The following is a 12071-nucleotide window of genomic DNA, read 5'->3' on the forward strand; positions in this document are numbered from 1 at the left end:
CTAAACGGGTGAAAGCTTATGTCTTAGAGAAGAACATAAGAGGCATGGAAAGGGTGGTGTGCGTGTGCATGTGTTTGCATGTGTGTGTGTGTGTGTTATGATGGGGCAGCAGAGAAACCAGTGGTGCGTGACCTTTAAACAGAGCATCCCCTTACACCAGAATAGACAGACCTTTATGGACCTGACATGGACCTCTGGAATGGAATAGCTGCCCTTTTTTACACTAGTGGTCAGCTCTGCGTTGGGTTCCTTTCTCATGCCGTAATCATTAAATCCTCATTGAACCCATCTCCTTTATCACAGCGAAAAGGATGTGGAATAAAAGGAGTGTGGACGACATAATAAGGCATAATGTATATTCAAATCCATGCTTCGTAGTTTCTTCGCAGTCCAACAGCGCACAGACATAATTACTCTGACCCTCTTCGGTCTTTGTGTCCACGCTCATGCGACATTGGGACTGCTCTCCTAACTCTCGCTCTTTAATTGCCCAACATTTGAACGCGGCCTCTGGAGGGGATTGTTCTGCAAGAGGAAGACCAAAACTGTAAACAAAACATTATCCAAAAACGGCAACTTAGAGCATCCCCGGAGCCTTCGCCGAGAAGCATGCAGGCGCATATTCAAACAGACACGCAATTAGGAGCCGAGCTGTTAGCCGCTCGAGACTCGAGTCTTGAGTGTTGCTGACTCACCTCTTGGTCCGTGAGCCCCCCTCATCCACTAAAGGTCACATCAAACCCACTTCATTTAACACCCCATCTCAAAGGCTCAGGATCAACACCCGTTTATGTCATTACGCAAGGCATGCTCAGTTCTAATTAGTCATTAATGTTTGCTCACAGTTTGCTCACTTTTTGTTCCTGCTTATGTGTGTTTTATGTGTGTGTGTGTGTGTGTGTGAGAGAGAGAGAGAGAGAGAGAGAGAGAGAGAGAGAGAGAGAGAGAGAGAGATAGAGAGAGAGAGAGAGAGAGAGAGAGAGAGAGAGAGAGAGAGATGGGAGAGGGAGGAGGTTTGTCTCTAAAGTATGCCATCTCTCCCAGGTCTGCTTTTGTGACAGTTACATTATTAATGAGCTGTGTGTGTATCTGTGGACTTCATGTTCCAGGAATAGATGAGATCTTTACCTTAAAAAATATGTTGGCATGCTTAAAAAGACATTATAAATGATGGTGGTCTAGACTCAATTCTCTGTTGGCCTCTCTGGTCTTTCAGCACCACACTGTGGTGAATATTGGTACGTTGTGTGTGTATGTGTGCGTTTACGAGTGCGCTAGAGTAATGTACTTTTCTAACTAATAGATCTTCTGTGGAACTCATTGGGGACTGTGATTGACCCCACACAGCATGCAACCCTGGAGTCCTGTAGAACATGAACTCTGAAACTCTTTGACAAGGCTCTGAGAAATATCACAACAAGATGAGTTTTTGTCGTAATTCTCCAAGATAAAGATTGACAGCCTTTTCACCTGTGAGTATGTCTGTTCCTGCAGTCAGAATGAGCACGTGGGATCATTTTTTCCGTTATGGGTTGTTGTGTCACAATAACTTTACCTCCCTCCCACACAATGTTTCTCCCAGCGTCCTTCCCTCTCTATCTCAAGACTCTCTTTACAGGGTTGTTATTGAAGCAAAATAATTGTTGTGCGCGGCACACAATTCGCTGAAGAGTTGCAGACTTGAACCCCTTGCAACCACTCGTACTCTGACTCCCCCTCTCACCCCTCAAACGCTCTCCTGCCCTTTGTCTGGATCTCAACCACAGCCCTCTTCAGTCCCTTATGTGGAATTATGAATCTGTCCGTCTCTGTGAAGCGTCTGCAAACCCACGTTGCCATCCATCATCCATGGTGTATTAAACACAGACTATCTGCCATTAGACTGGGAATTAGCTCTCCACTGTAGAGCCATGGAAAGTAATAGCTTTTCCATTACTGGGAGTATTCTTTGATACATACATTTTCTAGCGAGGTGGGTAAAATAAAAAAGACCCTTTTTATGTGCAGTGAGAAATTAGTGAGATATCTGCTCTCTTTTTCTTACTCAGTCTCTCGTGAAATATCCTTCTACGGGTGTTTGCATCTGCCATTTGAGTCTCCATTATTTCTTGGGAAATGTTCTGTCGTGTGGCAGCTTTTTCTAACCCCCGCTGGCCTGGGTGGTTTTTATTATCTGCTGGCTGGATGACTGACTGTGAGAGTGATGGCGTCGGAGCTGAGTTAGATTAGTCAGCTGCTAATGCCTGCCTGCATAGCAATCAGCAACATTTGGATATTTCAAGTGATTCCGTGCACCCTGCTGCCATTTCCACAGACAGGTGGGAGAAGAGGGATGCAGACTGTGAAAGGAAGAATGGAGCTGTCTGTCAAACGCAACGGACTGTTTCATACTTTCAGAGGGAGTGTGGAATAAACGTCTTGACGCAGGCCGTCTGGTGGCACCGAACGCTGTGAAACGTCCTGTCCAAGCGAACGCTTCTAGTCCTTGATCATCTGCAGCATTTACCACATGCACACTTTGCTTTTATCCAAAGCGATACACAAAAGTCCGTTGAGAGATACAAATTGTAAGTTCAATTAAAATGCCGACATTCAAACTGGTCCCCAGTCAGGTTTTCCTCTGGTGCGTGTGGGTCCTGTGTTCCTCAGCAGCAAACACCTCAAGCTGTTGTAGCACCATGGACAGCACCCTGCAGCCTGGCAGTGCAGCAGAGGGGCAGGACAGCCTGTGGCACTGGTATCGTCTCCCTGTGATCCCACGGTTACGGCTTCATCTTTCAGGCAGACGCGAGAATGGTGCTGCCCTCTTGTGGCTAAACCGCGGTCTTGAGCTGTATGTCATACTGCCAACACAGTATCACTGTATACCGTTTCCATAACGTGTGGGATGCTATCAAAATACCGCAGGCAAATACAAATAAATAAACGGACAGGTGAGTACATCGTTGGCATTTCTTTAATAAACGTTTGCCAAAGGGAAGAGAAAACAAAACATTTCAGTACAAAAAGACAGTTGCTAGTCTCCTTTTTGAACTCAGGTTACACATCTTTTTGTTTTTCCTTATGATTAATTAGAAATTTACTGGAACACAGCCTTAACCCAAAGAGTCATTCAGTAGCTATCAGTTTTACTGCAGTCATCCAAGTGCTACCGGTCTTTCTGGAACCAACAGTTCATTTAGTAAAAGACGATCACCAGCCCACAGTCAGGAACCCAGTCACCCAAGTTCTTCTGGTGTGGGTGTATCCTTGGCCAAAATAGGATTTAAAAAAAAGAAAAAAAACAGAAAAAAAAACTACATTACTGGTCATTTTCTAACTGTGCAGATATCGCACATTCATTTCATAGCTAATAAAGATTCCGCCTACTCAAGTCAGTAGTGCAAAACATTAATACTAGTCTGCCCAGGGAGCAATTAAAGAAAGGCTGAAGGTACAGATTTAAAACATACCTGGCCTGGTAAATGTACACTCAAAAAAGGTAAAAGTTTAATTTAAAAGACAGCAGTAGAATAGATTACAAAAAAAAAGAAAAAAGACCAAAAAAAAGAAAGATTATGAGCAAGGAAAGCCCCCCTCGCTCTTTAGTATTTGTTGCTGTCCTTCTGTAACATACCCCACATTCCAGATACAAGAGGAGTACAATGCTTCAACACAGATTCTTTAAATTATTACAAATCAAGTGTGCATTTCCAGATCTGTCTGGTGAGGCCTGAGAGGCCCTGGGCTCCCCTGGTCTGAGTCCCTCCTCACCTGCCCTGCCAACCCCAGCACAGCCAATCAGAAGGGGAGGCCTCGCCCTCGGATCGCTGCCGAGTTCACATGGGGGACAAACCCCAGAGGAAGGGGCGGGTTCCCGGCCTGGGAGGGGGAGGCCCATGATTGGCCAGGAGGGGGGCCGGGGGGTTGCGGGGGCCCTCCTTCCTTGCGGCCGATGCCATGGTTGTACAGGTGGATGCTGGTGGGGTTGGGCTGCTGCCCGGGGCTGTGATTGTACTCAAAACGGTGGTCCTTGTCTCCGCTGAACACCATGCCGCCCCCCGCCCCCGGCCCCCCCGGGGGGTAGGGCTCCTGGAGGGAGGAGGTGGAGGAGGAAGCGGAGCTGGGGGGCGGGGCTGTAGCGCTGAACACCTCCCTGAGGGCGTGGGGTGGGAGACCCGCGGCCAGCATGTGGTCCATGTAGCTCTCCCCAAACCCTGCTGGAGGGAAGGGTGGAGGGGGCGGGCGGCTGTAGTCTGCTACGTAGCCTGGGCCCTCTGCGCTGGGCAGGGGGGGGTAGTCGGGCTCAGGGGGCCTGCCCCCCTCCCCCACCCCGGCAGAGGCGCTGATGGGAGGGCCAGGCTGGGGCTCCGGGGGCTGCCGGTAGTCCAGGTCGGCACACTGGGGAGGGGGCTCCGGGGGCTCTGGGGGGCGCTGGTTTGGGGGCAGGATGGGCAGAGGGGCCGGGGGTCGGCTGGACACCGCGCTTCCTTCAGACGCTGGCACAGAAGAAGAAGAAACAAAAACAGGAAATGTGGGTTAAGTTCAAACCCATTTAGGAAAGCTTGGGTCGTACTAAAATATTGAATTATTCATTTTCGCTCCACCCACTGGATGGTTTTCCAGGACAGCTGGTTACCTGGGGACACCGGGCTGGGCTCCGGGGGTTGTTTGACGTCCGTGGGAGGCGCTGGGCCGGCCTCTGAGCCCTCTCCGGCCTCGCTGGCCTCCTGCCGCTGGCTCTGCTGGGCCTGCAGGATCTGGGCCAGCAGCATGGTCACGGCAGCCGCCGCCTCCCCCTCAGGGGCCCCCGGGGGCGGGGAGGGGGGCTTGGCGGTGGGGGGCGTGCGGGGCGCCCCGCCTGTCGCGGGGGGCTGGGGGGGCTTGCTGGGGGCCGGGGGCAGGGGAGGCTCAGGGGGTCTGTCTGGGTCGGCCGGGGCCGGGGGCAGGGCTGTGGAGAGCTGCTGCAGGGTCTCGGGGTTGACCTTGGAGGCCAGCTGGGCCGAGCTGCCGGAGCTCTTAGACTGGTTGAACAGGTTGATGAGGACCGCTAGCTGCTCCTGGGTCAGCTGGGAGTTGGGCGCTTTGGGGTCTAAAAAAAAACAAACAAAAAAAATACATTCAATATTCAAGCTCAGCCTTCTACGATCTCAGCCATGGTGACAATGCCAGTGACCCACCACCCCCCTTTCCCCCGCAAGACTCACCCAGCAGGGCAGAAGCAGCCCCGCCCTGGGCCTTGAGGCCTCCGGGGGCAGGGAAGCCCTGGGGGGTGTTGCTGCGGCTGTCGTCCAGACCCAGCTCCTTGCGGGGAGCTTTGGGGGGCATCAGCTCCTCTGGCATCTGCTTCTGCCTCCTCCGCTTCTTACTCCACAACTCATGACAGTCCTGCCACAGAGGGAGACTGGGGGGGGGGGGGGGGGGGGGGGGGGGGGGAAGGGAAGAGGAGAGCGTACGAGTTTGGTGAGTTTGGAAGTGGAATAATAGGAAAGGCGGATCCTCTTTAAGAGTGAGTCATGACTGAACCCTACTCAGGTGGGGGCATCTTGGCCGGGTCCACGTCTCGGAGGAACTCGCTGCCCAGGGCCTGCTCGGCAGCGCAGCGCTTACTGGGGTCCAGGTGGAGCATGTGGTCAAACAGATCCAGCGCCGACGGAGGAATACTGGAACACAAAAACACACCTCCTCACTTACTCACACCCGGGAGGAGAATAGAAATACATAAGGGCGCCGCGTCGACCGAATTTGAGCGCGAGTCACAAAAAACTCACAAAGCGAACTCCTCCCGTAGGCGTCGGCGGTACTGCTTCTTTGGTTTCATGGTGTTGAAGTAGGGCAGCTTGATGACGTCCGGCCACGCGGCGGGGCAGGGGCTGCCACAGATGCGGCTGAGAGGGGAGCAGAGGGGACGTGTCAACACCCCCGGGGTACACGGCTCCAACAGCAGCTCTGTCTGAGGGGGGGGTGTTTTAAAGCGTCTCGCCCTGCCCTTATCGGGCCGCATCCAGACCTACCTGATAAGCTCCAACTGAGCGAGCTCCTGGTTCGCCTGGAAAATGGGTTTCTTGGTGAACAGCTCCCCCAGAATGCACCTGGGTCGGACAGGATGAGATGAAAGAGATATGTAAAACACGCCTCTGGGAAGAGATTCCAGGAAGAGATGTTTGACAACACCACAGGAGAGAGACCGCTGCTTAGGTAAACATCCTCGCTAGGTTGGTCTCGCCACTCAGTCAGTCCAAAACCATAACAAAAGGTGTGTGTGTGTGTGTGTCTCACCCGCAGCTCCACACGTCGATGGCAGGCGTGTACCTCTCCTCCCCCAGCAGCAGCTCGGGGGGGCGGTACCACAGCGTGATCACCTTGTTGGTGTACGGCCGGCTGGGGGAGAACAGAGAGACGGCTCAGTCATTGCACGGCCAGGAGGGGCATCGTCGCGGCATGGCGTTACGACCACAACACACACGCGTGACCCCGGAGGGAGGGACACGCCACCCATGTATGAGGGCGGGGCCGGTGTGGAGACAAAGGAAACTGAAAAGGTGCGCTCACCTCTCCTCTGAGTTGTACAGCCGAGCCAGACCAAAATCGGCCAGCTTTATCTGACCCCTGAAAGAGACGAAGGCACAAACACAGGCATCCTGTCAGATCAAATCAAATAACGAGCATTTTCTTTTGTTCAAAGGAAGATGTGGAGAGACATCGCCTTCCATTCATGGAGTGGGGGGGCTTTGAATCGGCCCCGTCTTGAGCGGAACACTCACTTGTTGTTGAGCAGGATGTTGGAGCACTTGATGTCCCTGTGCAGGAAGTTCTTCTTGTGGCAGTAGTCGAGGCCCTCCAGGAGCTGACGCATGAAGGACTTGATGTGGCTCTCGTTGAAGTGGACCAGCCCCGACTCCAGGAGTCCCATCAGGTCGTGGTCCATGTACTCAAACACCAGGTAGAACGCACCTAGGAGAGAACCGTCAAGAAAGATAAACACCAGCACCCCGTTGGAGTGACACGAGCGTGACGCAGGGACCTCCTGCTGTGACGGCGGCAGCACGCGGGTGACGCGGACCTTTGTCGTTCTTGAAGTCCAGCGCGTCCTCCTTGTCGGTGACGATCTCCTTCATGTTGATGATGCTCTTGTGGTTGAGCTGGCGGAGGATCTTGATCTCTCGGATGGCCGTGATGGGGAAGCCCTCCTTCTCGTTGTCCAGGCGGACCTTCTTCAAGGCCACCATTTCAGCTAGACAAGTCCCCCCCAAAAAAGGCACATTTACAGTGGCCTTCTTGATATTCATGTGTGCTTGAAGTGAGTTTATCGCGTGCTAGTTGAAGGCGCTCACCTGTGTCTTTGTCCTTGGCTTTGTACACCTGGCCGTACGTGCCCTCGCCCGTGATGCCAATGATGTCAAACTTGTCCACGCAGCGCTTCCCCCAGTCGATCTCCGTCTCCTTGATCTCCCCGAAACGAGGGCCGCAGATCCTAGGCAGGGACGCAGAAAAACACATTTTGAGAAGCTGCCCCCTACAGCAGCTTGGCCGGGGGCGGGGTCAGAGCGCGAGGCCAGACAGGAGGACGTGGGGGGCGCTGTTGGGGAGGTCCAGACGTACTTGGGCCGGCGGCGCAGGCTCAGGCCCTTCTTGTCGTCGGCGGGGCTGCGGGGCGAGGAGGAGGACAGGCCTCCAGGCAGCTCCGGGGGCAGGGGCAGGTCAGCCAGAAGGTAGCGGGCTTTGCGTTCCGGTTTCTTCTTCCCTGAGCTGTCCTTGAAGCTAAACAGAAGAGGCAGGAAAGGATGCTTTTGAGTACGGAAACTAAAGGGGGGAGGGGAGGGGGAGAGACATTCAGGGGGAATGCTAATGACAAGAAAAACCTGGCGAGACCGTTGTCACCTCCTTACCTGTCGGAAGCATCCAGATGCTCCAGGATGCTTGTGGGCAGTGGCAGCGATGCGAGCGCGGAGATGGCCGTGGCAGACATCCTCTCCTTCTCCTTGCTCTGGGCCGACGCTGGTGCTTTCCTCTTGTCCCGGTGCACCGCCAGCTCCTCCTTCACCTTGCCGTCCCGGTCCCTGCTGGACTGGGGTGGGTCCACGCCCTTCCTGGAGGGCTTGTCGGCTGGGGACTGGGGCTGGCTGGACACAGGCGTCCGGGGACCCTTCTCTGGAGGAGGCGGGGAGGGAGGGCGGCCCTTCTTGGTGACATGGTTGGCCTTGGGGCTGGGCTGGTGGTGGGCCGAGGAGGGGCCCTTGGTTGGGGTGGAGGCGTTGCTGGAGCTCTTCGCCTTGGCGGCCGCCTCGGCTGCTTTGGCCTTCTTCTGCTTGCTGAGCTCGGCCGCCAGGCTGCTCTTGAAGGTGATGGTGCTGGGGGACAGGCTGGAGGGCCGGGACCGCGAGCGGGAGTGGCGGTGGCGGCTCCGGGAACGCGAGTGCCGCGAGGACGGGTACGGGCTACGGCTCCGTGACTTGCCCGATCGCCTGGGGAGAGGGTGGCATGTGTCAAAGTCGTTTCTTTAAAAAAACATCTGAAATAACTGACCTGAGCGCGTTCTCGACCATTTTAAGATTATGGGAACATGGTCAGTCAGAGGAGAATTCCAAGCATGTTTTTTAACTAGTCTGGTTGATGATTTACAAAAAATTAAGGTAGCATGTCAAAATATAATTATTCTTTATAAATTATTACAGTATTAACTGGATCCACTAACTAAGTTACTGATAAGGTGAAAGTATTTCACAAACAGATTCCACTAAGCTCATGTTGTGTAAATAATGGATTTTAATCGGGGTTTGTACAGTCTGAACGCAATGAAGCACGCACTTGATTTAATTAATAGTAGTTACGAATCGCGCCATGAATCGCATTTAAGTCACCACCACTTTCCATTTCGATGCACAGTTAAATATGACCGGACCTACGACGACTATACAATAAAATTCTTGCCTATAATCTATTCTTGACCTTAGAGAAAGGCAGTTGCAGTCAGTCGGAGCCTCGTGGCCCCGTGACTTCTGCTAATCGGTGTCATAAATCTAGCCAGGAAAGTGGGCTACTACCTTAGACTATGGATCCATTAACTGTGGATCAAACATTTTAACGCAACTTTCTAGTGATCGATAAGGAGCCAACATTGCCATGTGTTCTCCACTTGCCACATCGTTCTTCCTGTTCTAGTATGCGCGTGGGGTTATAGGCCTTCATCTCCAAGGCCTTGTATGAGTAAGCTATTCTAGGTTGCCAAACATGTACATTACTAATTGGAAAACACAAGCCGCTAACACATACGGTGGTTAAATTAGGTGTCTGAACATGTGAATGGCAGCAACAGTGCATTTGGAAGATGTTCACTCACCTTACATCTGGACTCGGACTCAGTGACTTTCTATATGGACTTCGTGATCGCCTACGGTTGCCGTAGGGACTTGTACCAAGTTCTCCATGTTCATAAGGACTATGACGGCCATAACTTGGAGACCTGCGCCAGGCAAACGGGCTCCCCGGAGACCGCTTTCTTTTGTTGCTGGAATATGAACTGGGAGACTTTGAAACGTTGTAGGCACCATAAAGCTCCGCATCTCGTCCGTAGTATGTGGAACTAGGGGACAACCTTTTGTTTCCATATGTAGGGCTTCTTCTGGATATCAACTGGTTGTAACTACCGCTGGGAGACTGGTATTCATAAGCGTAGGATGTCCCATAGGGACTTTCTGCTTTGAAGCCTGGACTTCTTCTGTAGGCCCTACCTAGTTCTTCACGCTCCTCTCTGTATGATTGGGGTGCGTCCCTGTATGCCGAGGGGGGCTCTTTTTCAGATCTTGTTTTACTTCTGTGTCTCTTAGAATCCCTTTTATCCACAGACACGGGGGGCAACACCGAAGCAGTCTTCTTGCCATTGCTGTCGTTGCTTCTTGCACTGTCTCTGTTGTTTTTGGTACCGCTTAGGCTATTACCACCGCGGGCTTTAGAAGAGCTTCTCTCGCGGCTCTGATGGTCCTTCCTTTTGGGTTCCTTGTCTTGTCTACTCCTCTCAGATGGTCCTCTTGTTTGCTCATCCTTCCTAACGTGCAAAATATCCCGGTCTCTGCGAGACTTTCTCCCGGGAGATGTAGGTCCGTTATTGTCAACTTCAGCAAGTCTGTCCACTGGAAACCTATCGTCTAGTTTAGGCGATGGGCTCCCAGAAAAGCCCTCTGATTGAGAACTTACGTCGTCATACTCAACCAAAGTCCGAAGTTCACCGTCTCGCTCTAAAGTCCCCTTTCGTTCATTATCAGGGTCCTCGGGTGTATGCCATGGCTCTCTGTCCTTTGCATGTCGGTGTTTCTTTCGTCGAGATGCCGATGACCGCCTCTTCTCCCGGTGCTTCTCTCGTTGAATCGCACCGCTTCCAGGTTTACTGCGACTGTCCTGTCTTGCATTTCTCTGTGCCGAGGGGCTCCTTCCCCTTCCCTCACGAAGCACCTCCGTATTAGGCATTTATTGATTACAAATAAATGATTTACTTTAGGTAATACTCCCTTTTCCAGTGTTCCGCCTTATGTTCTGTGGTTAATAAAACGAAACATTTGTAACTAACAAATTTGTTCACGATAGCTAACTGGGCTAAGAGGCTAGCTCTTGCTGTCACTAACTACAATGCGCTAGCCACCCCAAACAATAATCCATCACTCTTTGCCAGCGATACTTATATCCATCTACATATATTCTTTGTATCAGTTTAGCAAGCTAAATATATACTGAATTAAACTGAGCCATTGTAATCCAGGACTGAGCATCTCCAAACGATGTACTATGCCACCTAGCTAGCCAACTTAGCTAGTCGGCTAAGCTAGCCAGCTAGCTTGGAACTGTGTGGCCAGCTTGACAGGGAATTGCATTCCATTCCATGCTGAGTGTAGGCCCCGATGTCTCAAAGATGTGTTCCTTGGAAAAAATCACTCAACTCGGACGGGTCTGAATTCCATTCAAAAATGGTTAAGGATACGAAAGGCCCCGCTATCCCGGAGTCAAACTTCTTCAGATAAACATGTCACCATACTCCAGTCTGTAACAAGGAAGTAACTAGCACGCGAACTAGCTTCGTAGCTAGCAGGCTGCTACTGTAGCTCGCTTTCTTTCTCCTTGTCGAGTTCAAGTCAACTCCGGCAGATTCTATAAAACAAAGCCATTCAAAAACATATCTGCTTTCACGTGTCTTCAGACGACGCTTGTCCCATTGCCATCAATATTATAAGGACAGCGATATATAGTATTTTGAGTTTTATTTGTCACAGACTGTGTACTATTTTGTATAAAAAAACGTACGAACTTTAGTTCACGAACTAACGTTACAGACTGCTGTACTGGGCCTCTCTGGCTTTCAAACTGGAGGCCTTGTACGTCGCTGTACATCCAATGAAATGCGTAATCCAGATCGGTGGTTACGTCACCGCCAAAGGAAACCCCTGCCATGCAAACTAAATGTAGATGTGTGGTGTAAAATCGTGATGCTTTTTTAATATACATGCTCACAAAAGTAAATTATTCGCCAAACTTTTTTTATCGATTGGTGAACGGTCGATTGTTTTAAAGTTAAAACACAAGGACACGTTTAATGTCACGTAATTACTGACTTTAAAAAGTCAGTAAAAGCCCCCCCCACTTCATCTGACACATGAAGTTGAAAAGTATTTATGTCAAAAAATGTCTTAAACATCACTTTATTTGTCTTTCCGTTAGCTCACAAAAAATGAGAGTTGATATGCAATTTCAACCCTTGTACCCAGTCACATTTAGATACACTAGTGGTTCTTTTTTTTAAAGTAGTAAACATAGACAGGACAGTAACTAAACAATACAGGATACATAAATCATCACATCCAAGAAGGATGTGTGGTTTGACAGATTAAATCAGAGATAAATAACACAAATGTAAAGTTAGTTAAAATATATCAAAGGCAATACATGTATTAAAAAATTAAATAAAAAAAGAAAGAAAACAATACCCGCAGCCTGAATATTACATCACACCAATTAGTTTGGTAAAAAAAACGTTTTTCTATTTCCGTATTCACAGTCTTGCTACAACAGGTCCTACCTAGTCAGAATCCACTGTGAGACATGAA

The 12071-nt window shown here is 50.8% G+C and overlaps 1 protein-coding gene across 1 annotated transcript; it reads right to left on the bottom strand.

Annotated features, from left to right (window-relative positions):
- Positions 1–2938: 2938 nt before the first annotated feature.
- cdk13 (cyclin dependent kinase 13) lies at positions 2939–11270 on the bottom strand. The gene is made up of 14 exons (XM_067251636.1): positions 9320–11270; positions 7869–8444; positions 7582–7740; positions 7314–7453; positions 7043–7213; positions 6744–6933; positions 6532–6588; positions 6259–6360; positions 5994–6071; positions 5751–5867; positions 5511–5642; positions 5187–5383; positions 4619–5071; positions 2939–4478 (listed from the first exon to the last, which is right to left on the bottom strand). Exons 1-14 carry the CDS (start codon positions 10441–10443, stop codon positions 3781–3783), a joined length of 4194 nt encoding a protein of 1397 aa, XP_067107737.1. The 5' UTR covers positions 10444–11270; the 3' UTR covers positions 2939–3780.
- Between the last annotated feature and the right edge of the window lie 801 nt (positions 11271–12071).

This window comes from Osmerus mordax, chromosome 15 (genome assembly GCF_038355195.1).
Source record: "Osmerus mordax isolate fOsmMor3 chromosome 15, fOsmMor3.pri, whole genome shotgun sequence".
Classification (NCBI taxonomy): Eukaryota; Metazoa; Chordata; class Actinopteri; order Osmeriformes; family Osmeridae; genus Osmerus; species Osmerus mordax.

Bases quoted from the DNA above. Each gene is read 5' to 3' on its own strand.
- cdk13 (XM_067251636.1), bottom strand. From the start codon at position 10,443: ATGCCTAATACGGAGGTGCTTCGTGAGGGAAGGGGAAGGAGCCCCTCG. The intron at 7,454-7,581 runs GTACGTCTGGAC...GTCCCTGCCTAG, and splicing joins AGCCTGCGCCGCCGGCCCAA to GATCTGCGGCCCTCGTTTCG. The intron at 7,214-7,313 runs GTGAGCGCCTTC...GGACTTGTCTAG, and splicing joins AGCCAAGGACAAAGACACAG to CTGAAATGGTGGCCTTGAAG.